We start from the raw sequence: 17,816 nt of genomic DNA, 5'->3' as shown, positions 1-17,816 counted from the left end.
TCTTGATTCCACAATTCTCTTCAATTCTTGTTTCTCAAACAGTGCAATTAGATTTGTAATACTATCACTCTATTAAAATTTCTTTTGGAGAGGTTTTCTAACATTCTCAGAAATATCAAATCCAATGGTCACCTCTCAATCCTTGCTTTACTTGACCTCTTTGTAGCAGCTGGCAACATGAATCACTCTCTCTTTGCTATGCTGAAAATACTGGAGCTCCCCAAAAAAATACCCTGAGCTACTTTCTTTTTTACATCCTCTTTCTATGACTTCAACATAGAAATGTTCATCCATAAGCTGAACATTCCCAAATTTTTATTGCTAGCCAAGACTAGCATGAACACTATCAATATGTATCTATCTATATACCATGTGTCGGAGAATGCAATGGCACCCCACTCCAGTACTTTTGCCTAGAAAATCCCGTGGACAGAGGAACCTGGTGGGCTGCAGTCCATGGGGTCGCTAGAGTCGGACAGGACTGAGCGATTTCACTTTCACTTTCATGCATTGGAGAAGGAAATGGCAACCCACTCCAGTGTTCTTGCCTGGAGAATCCCAGGGACAGGGGAGCCTGGTGGGCTGCCGTCTATGGGGTCGCACAGAGTCGGACACGACTGAAGCACCTTAGCAGCAGCATACACCATGTGTACCTCAAATTCAACATTCAGAAACTGAATTCATAATCTTCCTTCCAAATCTGCTCCTCACATTCTAGTTAACTATCTAATCACTTACTAAAGATCTAGGAGTTATGTAAGACTCTCTGTTTAATCATCTGCATTGACATATTACAGTAGAGATAAGGTGATGAATCTTCTTTTTCTGTTGCCAAATGGGGATAATTATGCCTATGTCTGTTAGGGGAAGCACACTGACTGAAAATGCCCACCCTGGCCAGGCACACCATTTGCATGAGTTGTTTTACCACAGGTGGTCTTGGTAAGAAACACGGAACTAATAAGCCACCACCAACGGGGAGAGTTCAGGAAAGGTTAAAAAGTGACACCGCACGTCCAACTACCTCCCAGAATCCTTCTCTGCGGCATCCATCTTGGCTGAACAAGGCATGCACCACCAGGAAGGACTCAGAGTCAAATGACTGGCTAAAGACAACCCGGAACTAATCCCATCACCATAAAACCCAAGACTGTGAGCCATGTGGTAGAGCAGTTCTTCTGGGTTCCCTTACACTACTGTTCTCGGCTAGAGTGCCCTTTCCCAATAAAATCTCTTGCTTTGTCAGCATGTGGCTCTCCTCAGACAATTCATTTCTCAATGTTAGAAAAGAGCCCACTTTCGGGCCCTGGAAGGGCTCCCCCTTCTTGCAACATGTCCATCTACTCTACCAAGAAGTCAGTGAGACATATGAAATGATGTGTTTGATTGTTCGATTATGTGAAATAATTTAAAATTCCTTCTGGGTGGCTGGAAGAAGAGAAAGGGCACACGACATCTGCTCCAAACTCAGAGCAACAAGGTCCTGATAACTGTTTATTTCAACCTCTGAAAATTCCCAAAGTCTGGAAGTTGAAGTTTCCATTGAACTGGGGTTGGCAATAAATTTCAGAGTTTAAATTAAATTCTTCAAGACTTTGCTGACTAATGACCACAGAAGGCTTAGCATGAAGCCAAATCAACTATAATGGTGTAAATCATTTCTGTAATGATAAGAGGGTTCATTTTAATAGGATGAGTGTCTATCTGCTATATTCAGCATACAATGTGAAGTCTACGGGAAACAGATGATTCTGTTTGTGCTCTAAGTAAATTTGTTATGCAATTGAAAGACACTAAATTCACACAAACACTATGATACAAAAGCCAGTAAGTACTATTAGTGGCATTACACAAAAATTCCCAATTTAAAATATACTTTCAGAATTTCTTGGGAATAAAGAAAAAGGAAATGGAAAAAAAACTCTAGTCATATGTAACCCCAAAGAGAAACTATAGTTTTATATTCCCAATCTTAATGTCATTGATAAAATACATTTAATACATTATTTCAAAGAAAATGGTGTGAAAAGCAAAATTCTCCCTACTTTACAACACACTTAAATTACCTTTACTTGGGACTGATTTTTTCACCGAGGCTACATGATCTTCAGAGATGGCAAGACGCCTCAAAACATCAGCCAAAGCTGCCTTTAGCACTGTGATTTCATCTTCTTGCTGTTGAACTCGTAACTCAAGGGCTGAGAGGCGATCCTGAACATCAGAAGTACTTGCAGCGGAAATACTATCATCTATAAAAATAAGAAAATACAGAATATTTGTTAAAGTAAACTGCTTATGAAACAATTTAATGACATATAAGAAAATGTATACCAGATAATTCTTATAAAAGATGAGAAAAACTGAAAATCATTTTTACACAGATTAACTTCTGTAAAGATTTTCATAGCTACTTGAACTAATTTAAATCAAAAAAGCTAACATAGCTGACGTGTAATTAAAACTATGAAAATTTTCTCATGGTCAAGTTTTTTGTTTATTATACCATCGACCTTAATAACTTTTCCACCAAAATGTTCCCTAAATATACCACTTTGTAGACATCTGGAAACTTGCATAACTGCAAACTATTCAAAGCATCCTTCTTACTTATTATATCATTATCATAATTATCTATGAAAATAAGGAGTTCAAATCACTTCAGTTTTGCTTTTTGTATCAAACTGGGAACCTCTCACCTTCAGCATCAATGACCAGAAAGCATTCTTTACTTCTGTCTTTATTATTATACTCCCAACCTCCTCCCCCAAGCACTGCTACATAATTAGTAACATACTTTTTGCTGCTCTTTCCAATGCCTCAAAGTCTCTTAAAAAAAAAAAAAAAAAGGTATAGTTTCTATAAAGCACATAGCTAATATCTCCCTTAGGTATGTAACAACAACAACAAAAATAATGTTCAGGTGTAATACAACAATTACAAACTACTTCCAGAGCTGTGTACCTTTAGAGTACACTACTTGTTGGTTCAATCTGAATCCAAATGTATAAAAGATCAATTGCTAATGGCTAATTCACTATAACCAGAAAAATTCATGGAAGAAATGAGGTTCTCACAGCTGACCGGTTTGACCTGGGTGATATATACTGGGTGGGCCACTCTCTAGTTGCAGCACATGCTAAGTCACAGTGTGCCATTTTTCTCATACTGAGATAATGTGCCAGACATCTTAGGCAGACAATTTAACTCAAAGTCTGAGTTAAAAACAGCAACAACGGGGGCTTCCCTGGTGGCTCAGTGACAAAGAATCCACCTACCAGTGTAGGAGACACTGGTTCAAGTCCTGATCCAGGAAGACCCCACATGCCGTGGAGGAACTAAGCCTTTGTGCCACAACTACTGAGCCTGTGGTCTACAGCCCATGAGCCACAACTACTGAAGTCCGTGTGCCCTACAGCCTGTGCTCTGCAACAAGAGAAGCCACCACAATGAGAAGCCTGCACACAACCAGAGAACAGCCCTCACTCGCCACAACTAGAGAAAAGTCCGTGCAGCAACAAAGACCCAGCCCAGCCATATATTAACTAAAAAAACAGCAACAACAACAAAACCGTCAGCATTTAAAAACCAAAGTTATCACCATTTATTAGAGAGTAGCAAACGCACTCATTTAAGATCGTATGTGCCTACAGACATCTCAGGCATACATATGTACTCTCTTCTGTCTTTAGAGGTATTTCAATGACAATCTTTGAGAAGTACTGCAATGAAAGGAAAAGTTGGGTTTTATCTTCAATTTAGACTTTGAATTCTAGTTCCATAATTAATAAGTTGTGTAATCTTAGGCAAGTTATTTTATCTCTTTGAGTCTCAGTTTGTCTTTAAATGATTGTTTTGCGGAAGGTATCCAGGACGTGTCTGACATTCAATAAATGTTTAACATACAACAGCAAAGTGCAAAAGGTAAAATTTGAGAGCTTTAGGCCCATGTATTACATAAAAGGCAGATCTGTCAAACTGTGAGAGGCTTAAGGAAAGAAAAATTCAGCTTCTCATTTTAGAAATGTTTATATTTGAAGTCTTTTTCATTTCCAGAGTGGTCTAGATGAATTCTAGGCTTCCCAGGTGCTCAGTGGTAAAGACCCCGCCTGCTAATACAAGAGACATGGGTTTGATCTCCGGGTCAGGAGGATTCCCCTGGAGTAGGAAATGGCAATCTACTCCAGTATTCTTGCCTGGAAAATTCCATGGACAGAGGAGTCTGGCGGGGTACAGTCCATGGGGTTGCAAAGAGTCAGACATGACTGAGCATGCACGCTACACACTAGCTGTATTCTAACTGATCCATCCTCTATGTGTCACACCAGGGTTAGTGTTATATTAACATTCGGCTGTCTAGAACACTTTCCTATTTTCCTTCTTCTGGCAGGAGAAAAACAGCTTTTTTGCAGAACTCTACTGGTTTTGAGGTTCCATTAGGGCTGTGGATCTATGATGCCTCATTTTCTCCTCTAACACCCTGCACTATTACTAAGGTAATGTATATGAAGTGGCTTTTTTTGATGGTTAAAATATGTCTATTGGTAATTTCATAAGGTTCAAATACTACCATAGAAATGGTTATGGGTATGGGTTAGGCCAAAAGGAGTCCTCCCAAATTTGAAAGAGAGAGAGAGCGGAGAGAGGGAGGGAGGGGGGGAGGTATAGCCCATCGTTCTTGGTTTGTCAACTGTAAGGACATACAGATCTAGGGCTGTCTATGATAAAGAGTCTTGTCTGCCCTAAGTTCCAGTTCTAGTCTCTGAAGCCTGGACCATCAATTCTGAGAGTTACTCTAATATTTCTTTCAGCTACCTATCTAACCTGACAAAGTCTCTTTCAACAAGCCACCACCTATAAGCCAAAAGTCCTAATTAAGTCAGAAATGATACAGATACGCCTTTCTAAACTTTTCTCAAATTACAGAAGATGGGTTATGTATCAAAGTTATAATCACAGGTAAAATATTTATGTGCTTTTTATAAACACATAATCTTCTTAATTCTTTTGGGAAGGCAGCAAAGCCTAGTGGAACGATTACCAGACTATAATGCCAAAGGTATAGTCTTGGGTTTTAGTACCGACATGGTAACTAGGTTTTACTTTTGGTAAATTACTTAACTTTTATAGATTTTGATTAAAAAAAAAATGACTAAGGTTTTTATTTTGTGAAACTTGGACAGTCACATGAACGGTGGTTCAGCTTGTAAAAATCCTACCACGACCTGCTAGATACTGTGATAAGACACAGGACAATTTTTCAAAGGGCATTACAAGCATAATGTTAACTATTAACAACGTCCTGGATTTATACAGGACCTTTCATATTTATTACCTCCTCTCCCTCCTCGATCTATCTGTATTTTATACTTGAGGAAACAGCTTGAGAAATAGCTTGCCCAAGGTCACCAAACTAGTCTTGATATATGAGATTCAAACAGAGGACTTGACTCACAGTTTTAAGTGCACTTTACTTTCATGTTGCATTTTAATAATCACAGGAGAATCGAATAAATACGTTCTTTCACAAAGCCAAACAGGGTTTAAACTATGAAGTGATATAAACAGATTTCTGTTCTAAAAAGGTTATTCTGGCTGCCGTGAGAGAACGGACTGGAAAAGGATAAGGGTAAACATATGGAGACCAAGCATGAGGCTAATGCAGTAACCCGTGTGAAAGGTGAAGGTGGTCTAGGCTAGGGGTAAGGTGTTCATGCATCTCGATTTGCCCAGGACAAACATGTCTGCTATCTCAGTAAAAATATTATCATAACACTCCTTCTTTCTCTCTAAAGTTTCCCAGTTTGAATGATCAATTATAGGGTCACTCAAGACAAGGCAGCAGCAGCAACAGAGATACAAAGCTGCATAGAATTGATCTCTGTGGTTCCTTATAGTCCTCAAATCCTGTAACATCTTCCTAATATTTTGCCCTTTTTCACCTTTTTAAGAGCAATAAAAGCTGTGGTTGAACTGTGCATAAATTCTGGTGTTACAATGCCTGAATAAATTTGTTTATGACTTACCAGCTCTGACTGGCTTCTTCATGCAATTTTTTCATGATAGTACTTATTTCTAGTTTGAGATTATTAAATGAAATAATGTACAGCACTGCCATACACCAAGGGTTCAATAAGTTTCTATTCTGTATGGGCATGTTCTTTACTACACTGTTTTTATTATTGCTACAAAGCTGGAATGATCTAAAATCCCTGGATGGGGTTAATAAGCTATTATAATATATTCACATCATAGAAAGCCATGCAATTAAAAATAGTAAAACAGGTGGACTTCTCTAGTAGCGCAGTGGATAAGAATCCATCTGCCAATGCAGGGGACACGGGTTCGATCCCTGATCCAGGAAGATTCCACATGCCACAGAGCAACGAAGCCCGTGTGCCGCAACTGCTGAGCCCACACGCTGCAATTACTGACGATCACGCACCTAGAGCCTGTGCTCCGCAACAAGAGAAGCCCCTGCAATGAGAAGCCTGTGCACTGCAACGAGGAGAAGCCCCTGCTTGCTGCAACCAGAGAAAGCCCGCACACAGCAACGAAGACAGTGCATCCAAAAATAAATAAAATGATTTTTCAAATAAATAAATAAATAACATAAAAATAATAAGACAGGATATAAACTAGAAATTTGAAAGCCCCACAAGACAACTCAAGTGGAGTAAACAAATCGGGGAATAACATGTACTGAATAATTTATTGACACACACACACATGCACCAAAACATACTTCTAAAAAGTAAACAAAAAACTTCATATCTACATATGTATATAATGCACAACAGGAAAAATCTAGACGCATACACATCAAACTGGTAATTGGGTTACTTCCGACTAGGAGAATGAGGTAAGGACAGGATAAAGGGAAATTTTTGCTTTTTAGTATTTCTACATTATTTGAATTTCACAGTAACAATGTTATTTAAACTTATATTTAAGCTAAAATATGCTGCTTCTGAAGTTTGATTTTTTAAAGCAAGTTTCCTCTAGGCACAGTATTCCAATTTATAAAGAAACATATTAGAGCATAAGGCAATGAACTTAAATTTGCGCTCACTGATTACAAAAGCTAGAAATGAGACTATCTTAAAGATCAACCATCCCTCTTGCCATTTTATAGATAAGTAACGGACACAACTGAGTGACTGAGCACGCTCGTGCACGTGTGCGCACACACACACAAAGACTATGAAATTAGGAGAGTTACTCCTAGGCACACGGCAAACTGGGGTTAGAGCTTCTTCCTCAGATGACTCCAAAAAACCCATCACTCTTCCTCTTTACATTTTCAAAAGTTTGTTCTTATTTTTTCTTTCAATCTCTAATGTACCACATGCGAATTCACAATGAAATTTTAAAGAATACATCTGTTCAGTAAACAGAATATATCCATTTCCAGAGGCATATTCCACTCACCCTTCTTAATCCAAGTACACTAATTCCTTTTCCTTCAGTAGTCTCCCATTTCTTTGCTCCTTTCGAAGTATTAATAGTTTCTAGCCTTGACGGTTAAAATATGAACTACAAATAAATTCCCAAGGGTTCATAAACTCATTAAGGAAAGAAAGAAAAGAGAAAGAAGGTCCATAAGCCTCTTTTCCATCAGTCTAATGTATTTATTGGCATAAGTTAGTCTTTTTTATTAGAAGTGCGAGGTAAATGTTAATATCCAATATTTCAGTTTTAAAACTACAATGGTTAACTGCTTATTATGCTTTTACTACAGTGAATCATAGTTAACCTGTCTTCTGAATTGTCAAGAAATACGTGTTACCTTTGCCAAGACAAATATATGGTATTCTATTCTAAGTATCTAAAAGTTGGCAAGCCAGCCTCATACCAGAACCAGGCATGCCTATACATTCTAGCATCTTTTGAATGTTAATGATTTTATGTAAATCTTTCTAAAATGGTACACTCAACTTTCCTGTTTTCGTAATAAGGGCATATACTTATAATGTAGCCATTTCTAGATGACTCAGTTTTCACTTAAAATATTACTTTGTGCTGCAAGCACTGTGGTAAAATGATGCCCTAGAAGCTATTATGTTTCTAATTAAATAATTTAAAGTACTACATTTTCAAACTTGTAATCTTTCTTCATACCTTTTCTGCTTCTTTCTTTGCACTTAGTGTTACCTATAATGTATATATAAGCACATACATTATATATATATGATGCTTACAACTGTAACATAGAGGAAGAAAATGGACACAGCTTCAGACCTAATGTTTGTATCACTGGAGTCCCACAGGAAAAGGAGAAAAAGATTCTAGATTAAAAAAAAAAAAACACGTGAAGAAATAATGGCAGAACTTCCCAAGTTAAATGAAAATTCACAAATTTATTAAAATTCAGTATATTGAAGTCCCTCTCCTCGCCACACATGAAAATCAAATCCAAGCAGGTTAAAGAATTAAAGGCACAAATCATAAAAACCTTTAGAAAAATAATAGAGAATATCTTCATATCCTGCAAGTAGAAAGGAGCTTCCTAAAGAAGACAGAGTAAGCGCTATCCATTAAAGTACATACTGAAACTACATTAGCTTTCAAAATGCATGTTCACTAAAAGACACAATAAAGAGAAAAAGCTATTCGCAAATGAGGAAAAGATAGTTCTAACATTTATAAGTGATAAAGGATTAGGATCCTGAAGAAAGAATTCCTACAAATTGATAAGACAAATAATCCTATAGAAAAACTGTTTGCAAAACCCTTGACTAAATACCTCATGGTAAAGGAAACATAAATGGCCAATGGATGCATGAAATGAGGCTCAAGGACCTCATTTATAATCTTGAAAAGGAAAACTAAAACCATGTGAATTACTATTTTATGCTCACCAAACGGGCAAAAAATTTAAAGCATGACAATATGAAATATATCAAGTATTCCCTAGGATAAAGAGCAATATGAATTCTCATATATTACCGGTAGGCAGTGAACTGTTTCAAGACTTTGAGCTAAAAAACAAACAACAACAACAAAATACAACTTTGGCCTCATCCGGTAAAATTGAAGATGCACACATCCCATGACCCAGCAATCAGACTCCTGGTGTATAGACCCTGACCTACAGCAGGGTTGGCAATCTTCTTCTGTGAGGGCCAGATACTATAAATATTCTAGGCTTTCAGACCACATAATCTCTATAATAACTACTCAAACCTACCTTTGTAACACAAAAACAGCCATAAATACGTAAATGATTGGGTGTGGCTATGTTTCAATAAAACTTTTCTTTTCTTTTTTTTTTTAACTAAAACAGGTGGCCTGCCAGGCCAATCTCTGCTTGTGCATACGCACACCAATAGAAATGTTCAATAATGTCCACAACAGAAACAAACTGGAAACAATCATTAGCTGTAAAATGTATAAACAAACTGTGATACAACATCCAACAGAATACTAGTAAGTGGTAAAAATAAACTATGGCTACATGAAACATCATGTATAAATCTTAGGAAGTTCAAAAAATACAAAAGTGATATATTGTTTAGAATAAACCCATAAAGCAAGGGAATGATATATACAAAATTTATGACAATAGTTACTTCTGATAGTGTAGAGCAGGGGATAGTAAGGAAGGTATCCACAGATAATAGGATATCTGTGTCATAAAGACAATTAAAACATATTGTGTTATACTTTTTTGAGGTGGAGGTTAGTGACTTTTCTGAGAGAGGAAGGGGAATGCGAATAACTAGACTACATAATTAATTTACTCATTTTGTTTTAGAACAATGAAACCAGTTTTTCAAATTAAATCCCCAAACAGATAAAAATGGAGTTTCACTTCCAAAACCCTGAAGTTTTGTGTCATAAAAGCAACTAAACCTGTGGGTTTAATGATTGTTTTGAGGCCTAATGGAATGACCTAAGATTAGTTGTTACCTATGAATTTTGGGGGGGGAAAAAGTCTGTTTCAAAAAGGCATATGATATGAGATACAATACCATCCAAAGAACAAATACTAAAAAAAAAAAAAAAATTAAAAACCATTTCTGATCTCCCCTTCCTACAACACTTAGGTTAAGACACGGATCAGACCTTAATGAGCAGAATGGTAGTGATGAAGATCAGAAGAGCTAATATGGTGAAAAACCACGAGAAATCATATTCCACCATGCACTGTTTAAAGTTTAAAAAAAAAATAGTCAAGGCACTAGCCTAAATCACTACTAATGGTGAACTGATTAAATAAACGTCTGTACTAGGGTACCTCATGGAGCTCTTAAAAAGGATGTTATATATTTAAAACCACAAACTAGAAAGTTTAGTAGGTATAACAACATACTATAAAAGAGGGGAAAAATTGCAGGCAACATTTATAGTGTAGTTATATCCATATAGAACTGTATACCCACAAGCATACATACACATACAGTTGTATAGAGGCTGGAGGTATGTGTCTGGCAAGTGGGATTCTGCTTCCTTATATTCTTATTTTATATGAATTTTCTGTGAAATATTCTTCATGAACACAACATACAACTATTTTCTCAGTAAAGAAAAGCAAAGCTAATTTAGGCTGTGATGTAAACCTAATTAGTAATGCACCCAAATTTTAAATACAAATTTGGTTAATGTGTAGATTTTTATGCACAGTAAATAAAAACATTTTTGTAGAAGTCTGTCCCATGATGTTTAAAAGAAATATTCTCAGGTTAATGAAAGACACAAAAATCAATATAATACATCCAAAGGAAAACTGGATGCCTTTAAATTTCATTTCTTCAAAAAACAAAATCACAACTGATTTGTCACATTAATAAATTCCCATCAGAAGGCATTTAGCAAAATAAATGGTTTTTTGTTCTAAAATGGAAATGGTTGTCTTCAAATATTGTCTTTTAAAGACAATATTTAAGTATTTTATCAAAAAGTTATGCACTATTAATTCTACACCAGCCACAATTTACTTTGGAAATAAACCATAAGAAAATACACTAATAAAAACAGAGCTCATATGAACATATATTTATGTAGGAATTAATGTTTCATATTTATCTTAATATTTTACTGCTAGAAGTCAAATTTTTCCTCTCAAAGAAGTTTTAATTAAACAAGCCACTGTTAAAGTTTGGATATTTTATTTCTTTAGTAAATGACAATATTAATTACCTCCAGTTCAGTTCAGTTGCTCAGTCGTGTCCAGCTAGTAATAATATATGAAAATAAAGAGTATCTGTCTTCAACTGAGTAACACAAATAATACTGACTTATATTTTCTATTTTAAAGAACTCATTTGTTTTTCTTACAAGATATTCTTACTAAAAAATCCCCCAGTAGTATAAATTATAAAAGGAATTGTGTTAAAATAAAAGAAAATATAAAACCATTTTTGCCATTGCACTCTAAGCATGAAGGCTAGTCCCAGGAAAGGACTTTACTTCCTTCTATCACTAGGATTCATTCACAATCAGATAATTCTGCTTTGGATGTTTTTTTGGTTAGACTTCATAGAAGCAAAAGTCAAGCTTAATTACACAATTCTCATTTCCTATTTTTAAGAGACATGCTTTTTTTTAAAAAAAAAAAAACTACTTTCCAATAAAAGCTGTTTTTATTTTTTCCCTCACAAACAATGTAATGACCACCTTTTGTGGGGATAGGGAAAACAAAGCCTATTCTGCCCTCACAACAGGAAAATACTTCCTTAAAGGGGATACAATCTTAGTCATTTATAAAAGTAAGTAACCAAATATTTATGCTATTACTGACACATATATTTAAAGGAAGCTGGGGGGAGGGGGAGGGGGGAAAGAAGGGGCCTAAATTCATTCCCACATCCTCAGATTTCTTTTGTCACAAGTAGTAAAGTTTGTGACACATGTCTCCCAGAAAAGGAAAGATACGTTACCAGTACAGAAGTTTGAGAGTGTAGAGGAAGCACATACTGAAGCGAGACTAGGCAGGCTGTCTTCCATTCTTGCCACCTACGTTACAAGCAATATAAACCAGTTCTGTCCACGTTTCCTGCTGCCTTCCCAGACAGTTCCAGAGCAAATCCCAGCTCTCTAAATCTCACGACATACTTTACATTCTGAGGAAATCCTCCCGGTCCAGATGGCCTACCACAAAGCACTTCTATGTTGGCACAAATAAAAACTTCTTAAGATAGTTCTTCTCTTGCCCCTTTGCTCTCTTATCTAAAGAAAAGTCTTCTACTTATTTAGAGACAAAGAACTGAAGGAGAGCAAACAGCACGCAGGCAAAAGGAGGGTAAAGACACAGAAAACTAAGGCTGCTTTCGGGAGTGGCTAAATTCCAGGCACACGCAGAAACACATGAATTAATGAACCCATGAATATTCACTACAGTTATTTGGTTGTCCTCAGGCACTACTTCTCTGATCATCTTTCAGTTGGTTAAGAGTAATGAATACAAAACTCTGCCTTCTGAAACTGAAACATAAAACATTAGTTTCTATAATTAACAGAACTAAAGCCCTTCAAATGAGTATTTTTCTCTACTAGGAAACAAACAATGTGTGTGCAAAGTGGCAAGCCACATTTCCTTTTGCCTTTGTTTAAAATAAAATGAAATCCACATGAACTGTAAAGAAACTGAAAGAATGGTCACTTCATTAATTTAAAAAGCTTAAGTGTTAAGACTAAGTTGGCTGATTTATTACAAGTATTTCACTAGAGTAAGATAATGAATACGATTAACAACGGGAACAGTCATTTTTCTTAATTCACTAATTTTCCAAATTATTTTAAAATAATACAATTGTATAAGTAACCTATAATAATTTACTTCTGGTCAGACATTCCAATTTTAAACTACATATGCTTACAATAATACAAGTGTCTTTAGTCTCACAAAAGTATGTAAAAGCAGGTGAAAGTTAATGAATACAGTATGTATTTATTCTTTTGATAACTACTTTTAAAGCTAAAGAACAAATTCATGGAGCTAAGTGTCAAAACAAAACTACTGATGGATTATCTCTTCAATTTGTTGCTTTTAAACTTTTATTTATAATTGAGAGAAGCGAATTTAAACCAAGCCAAAGAAAAACAGAAATAACAGGACTACTATCAACACACACACAAAATACTGTAAAACAGATAAAACCTAAACTAAACGGAACATTAAGAGCTATGCTACAGAGATTGAGATAAGGATAAACTAAAAGCAAAGCTGATAATAGAGGAATGAAACAAAATGATCTAGATTAATATTTACAGAAGCCTTTACAGAAGAGCAGGAACCACCACGAGTGTTTCCTCAAGTGAGACTTGGGAAAATACTTCTCTATAGATTAATACCTGGTATAGATTCATCAAGATACAGGAGGAGCTCCTTGGAAGATTAACAGGAATTAAGTGTGCTGGGAGGTGTGCAATGTGTTTGAAACAAAGGACATTTAGGCAGGACCATGTAGAGTGAATAAAAGCAGACCGAAGGGAAACAGAATGATACAAAGGAAATGCAGTGCCAGGCGCAGACTAGGACAGAGTTCAAATTCTTGCTATTGATTGGTAAGAAGCTCTGACGCAGACTGTACTTTACTGTCTCTCTTCAGTCAACAGACAAATATAAGACTGCAGTTTTATAATTTAGGTCTTAACTACTCTTCTTTATAACAAATGTAGCCCTATTAAACGACTGCTCACAGACTCCTAAGATTATAGAACTGTCAAGAAGTTCTGCAACCTAGTGCTCTGTAACCAATTCATAACCAAAAGGCTCCTCATACAGGACAGCACCTGGGGTTCTTTTCACCACCTCCCATTTGCAGACTGCTACTAATCTGTAGATTATATACCTTGGGCATTTCTTTCTTCTCAAATAAAAATCTGACTTCAGACCAGAAAGTATTTGGTTCCTAAATAGTTTAGTTTCTTTGCTTAGGCACCTCTTCCCTCTTTACTATTACAGTCAGTCTTTCTAAAAGGCCTATTCATACCTTCAAGTATCTGAGTACTATGAGGTACAGAAATTATTCAAGATGCTGAGGTGGGGAATTCCCTTTGGCCCAGTGGTTAGGACTCCAAGCTTTCATTGCCAAATGCCCTGTGTCTTGAGTAGCATCTCTTAAAGTCTGTCCTTTAATTTCTAGCAGGTAAAATTTTGCTAGTAAAATTGCTTTTAATTTGGGCTTCCCACATGGCTAAGTGGCAAAGAATTCACCTATAATGCAAGTGATGTGGGTTCGATCCCTGTGTTGGGAAGATAACCCACAGAAGGAAAGGGCAACCCATTCCAGTTCTGCCTGGGAAATCCTATGGACAGAGAAGCTTGGCGGGCTACAGTCCATGTGGTTGCAGAAGAGTCAGACCCAACTTAGCAACTAAACAACAACAACAGAGATACAATTTACACAGCTGTGCAAGTTAGTACTCATTTGTGTCTTAATTTGGGTAGCATTATTTCTTTAAACACAGAACAAATTTTTAGATTTCTATAAAATACTTATTCATTCTACATTTTACTGAGTGACTAATTTGTAAGGCACCATATTAAATCCCAGGAACACAAATTCAAATTCAGCTCTTTCCGCTTTGAAAAGTAAAGACTTTTAAAGGCAAAAATTAAAAACAGATACTATAATAAGAACCCAAATTAAGAAAAAAACATGAAAAAGATAGGAGTTTGCAAACTTCTGTTTGTAGGGAAGAAGGGAAAACAGATCAACCTCCCTGATTAGGGACATACAATTAAAATCATAAGCTTCTATTTCATAGCTATTAAGTAAACAAAAGCTGTAAATTCTGGCAACACCAAATATTGGCATCAGAACTTTTATACACTTTGGAGGGAAAATGTACATTAACAAACTACTTGGGAGAATAAGCTAGCCAGGTTTACTAAATTTGAAGTACGCTTACTCTACAAGCCAGCAATCCCACACTCAAAAATAGGCCAAGGTGTGGAATAGACATTTCTCTGAAGATATATAAATTGCTAATAAGTACATGAAATAATGTGGAGAAATTAAAACCCAGTGCACTGTAAATGGAAATAAAAAATCATGTAACTGCTGTGCAAAACACCCTGGTGATTCCTCAGAAAGTTAAACAGAGAACCAGCAATTCCACTTCTAAGGATATGTACCCAAATGAATTGAAAGCAGGGACTCAAACAGCTAATGTCAGTACTAATATTCATATCAGATTATTCACAATAGCCAAAAGGTGAAGCCACTGAAATGACTAGCCACAGATGAATGGATAAACAAAATGTGGTATATACAAATAATGGAATATTATTCAACATTAAAAAGGAATAAAACTGTGACACAAGCTACAGCATGGCATGTAATTATTATGCTAAGTAAAATAAGTCAGACACAAAAGGACAAATAGCATATGATTGCATTTAAATGAGGTATACAGAGTAGCAAATTCAGAAAGACGGAAAACAGAACAGAGGTTACCAGGGCTGGGAAAAGAGGGGAATGTGGAGTTAGTATTTAATGAGTACAAAGTTCTGTTTAGAATGACAAAAATGTTCTGAAAATGGACAGTGATAATGGTTATTCGACACTGTAAATTTTATACCTAAAAATGGTTAAAATAGTTAACTTTATGTTATGCATATTTTATCATACCAAAAAATATCACAATGTGATATCACTTCACATCTATTAGGATGGCTATAGTCAAAATGACAATTACTGTTGGTGAGAGTGTGGAGAAAACTGAACCCTCATACACTGGGCTGCTGGGAACAAAAATGGTGCAGCCACTTTGGAAAATAGTCTGGTAGTTCCTCAAAAAGTTAAACACAGAGTTACCACATGACCCAGCAATTCCCTCCTGGGTATATACACAAGAGAAATGAAAAGGTATCTCCACACAAAAACTTGCACACAAATGTTCATAGCAGCACTACTCATAACAGCCAAAAAGTAAACATAACCCAAACACCCACTGAATTATAAAGATATTCATTCACATGGTATAACCACGCAATGGAATATTATTCAGCCATGAAAAGAAATGAAGTACCGATATACGCTGTAACACAGATGAATCCTGAAAACATGCTAAGTTAAAAGAAGTCAGTCACATACTGTGTGATTCTATTTACATTAAACGTTCAGAACAGGCAAAGTGGACTAGTGGTTGCCTACAGACTATAGAAGGTGGGGGAAATGGGAGTGACTGCTGAAAAACACAGAATCTTCTCTTAGGGTGATGAAAACGGTCTAGAATTCATTGTAGTGAAGGTTATACAACCTTGGGAGTATACTAAAAACCACTGCATTATATACTTTAAATGTATGGTATATGAATTATAGAGCAAAAAAGCTATTACCCAAACAACAACAAACCATTCAGTAAGCAACAAAAACTTTCATTTCATAATTTAAATTGTAAATTCCCTTTAAAAGTATAAGTAGAGTTTCCATTTTCCCCAACTGACTTGACTAGAGCTTCCTGGGGCATTACTGAGAATGTGAAAAGCACATAGGAATCACCTAAATAAGAGTACAATGGGGCGGGGGTGGGGCGGGGGTGGGGCGGGGGGCAGAGAAAGAAGCTGGAATTGTAAGAACAACTACAACTTTTTCATAACGTAGGTAACAGCCGGCGTTGCTTAAAAGACTATTATGTCTGTTTACTAAGCTATCCAAAGATTAAGAAAAATATAACGGCGTTTGTCAATAAACATGTTACTCATTGTATCTAGATGTGTTTAGTGAGGATGTTTTTCATATACTGAGAGAGATCTGGGCTAAGTAGGTCAAAATCTCTCACACAGTACTCTTGTAAAAGGGACAGACTTCTTGTAAGCAAGGAGAGGAAAGATGACTGGCTAGCGTAAAATTTTGCAATTTGTGACTGCTGACACTTAAGATCTTAAAAAACAGAAAAATGAAATGTTGAGATGATGAAACTTCAGCTCCTTTAAAGCACATCTTTACAAGTACAAATGGCTTCGCCTCTTTAGTCAGCAGGAGACTGAAAACTAAAATAAGTCTTACTGCTCTTACAGGCAAAATTTTTTTAAAATGACAGCAAATAGTGTTAGGACACAGGCAGTTATACCGGTGTACTTGTGAACTGCTACAAATATTCTGAAAAGCAATCTAGTAATTGCTACTTAAATAATTAAAATTACACATATGTACTCTGATGCAACAATGTCTGTAGTATGTATAAACAGACCTAAAGGTCTATAAAAATGAGATCAGGTGAATGAAATATAGTATCTAAATATGGAATATTACACACAATATATCAGTGTGGTATCAGTATGCTATCAGTGATCGGCAGATAAGTGGAAAAAGTCACCAATAAGATGATGCATATCCACTGTATAAACAGTGTATTTTATGTTCTGTTTTTTGGAAGGAAAAAAAAAAATAACGAAATCCATTTATACAGAACAAGGGTCGGCTAACTTTTACTGTGAAGGACCAGAAAGTAAATACGTTAGGTTTTGCAGGTCAGAAGATCTCTATTCCAGTCATCACACACTGCTCTTGCAGAACAAGCAGCGATAGACAGTATCTCTACAAATGGAATATGTTCCAATAAAACTACATTTATGAACACTGAAATTACTACTAGAATTTCCTGTAACTTTCATGTGTTGTGAATTATTATTCTTTTGCTTTTTTTTTTAACCGTTTAAAGATATAAAACTTATTCCTGGCTAGGCTTCCCTGGTGGCTCAAACGGTAAAGAATCTGCTTGCAATGCTGAAGACCCAGGTTTGATCCCTAGGTTGGGAAGATCCTCCGGAGAAGGGAATGGCAACCACTCCAGTATTCTTGTCTGGAAAATTCCATGTATACAGAAGCCTGGAGGGCTACAGTCCACGGGGTTGCAAAGAGTTA

General features: G+C 36.1%; 1 protein-coding gene across 8 annotated transcripts in view; it reads right to left on the bottom strand.

The window, feature by feature from the left end:
• EML4 (EMAP like 4) overlaps nt 1-17,816 on the bottom strand; it is a 154,716-nt gene that overhangs the window by 88,979 nt on the left and 47,921 nt on the right. For 6 of the 8 annotated variants that reach the window (XM_059891434.1, XM_024999052.2, XM_024999055.2 and 3 more), the window contains exon 2: nt 2,067-2,249. In XM_059891434.1, coding sequence (XP_059747417.1) covers nt 2,067-2,249 — 183 coding nt within the window. Of the gene's footprint in view, nt 1-2,066; nt 2,250-11,879; nt 12,362-17,816 lie in introns of those variants that run through there. The other 2 variants (XM_059891433.1, NM_001193054.2) reach the window with 2 other exon arrangements.

Source organism: Bos taurus, chromosome 11 (assembly GCF_002263795.3).
Source record: "Bos taurus isolate L1 Dominette 01449 registration number 42190680 breed Hereford chromosome 11, ARS-UCD2.0, whole genome shotgun sequence".
Taxonomy (NCBI): domain Eukaryota; kingdom Metazoa; phylum Chordata; class Mammalia; order Artiodactyla; family Bovidae; genus Bos; species Bos taurus.
The sequence above is the reverse complement of the archived record's forward strand: the minus strand, read 5'-3'. Positions and strand labels throughout refer to the sequence as shown.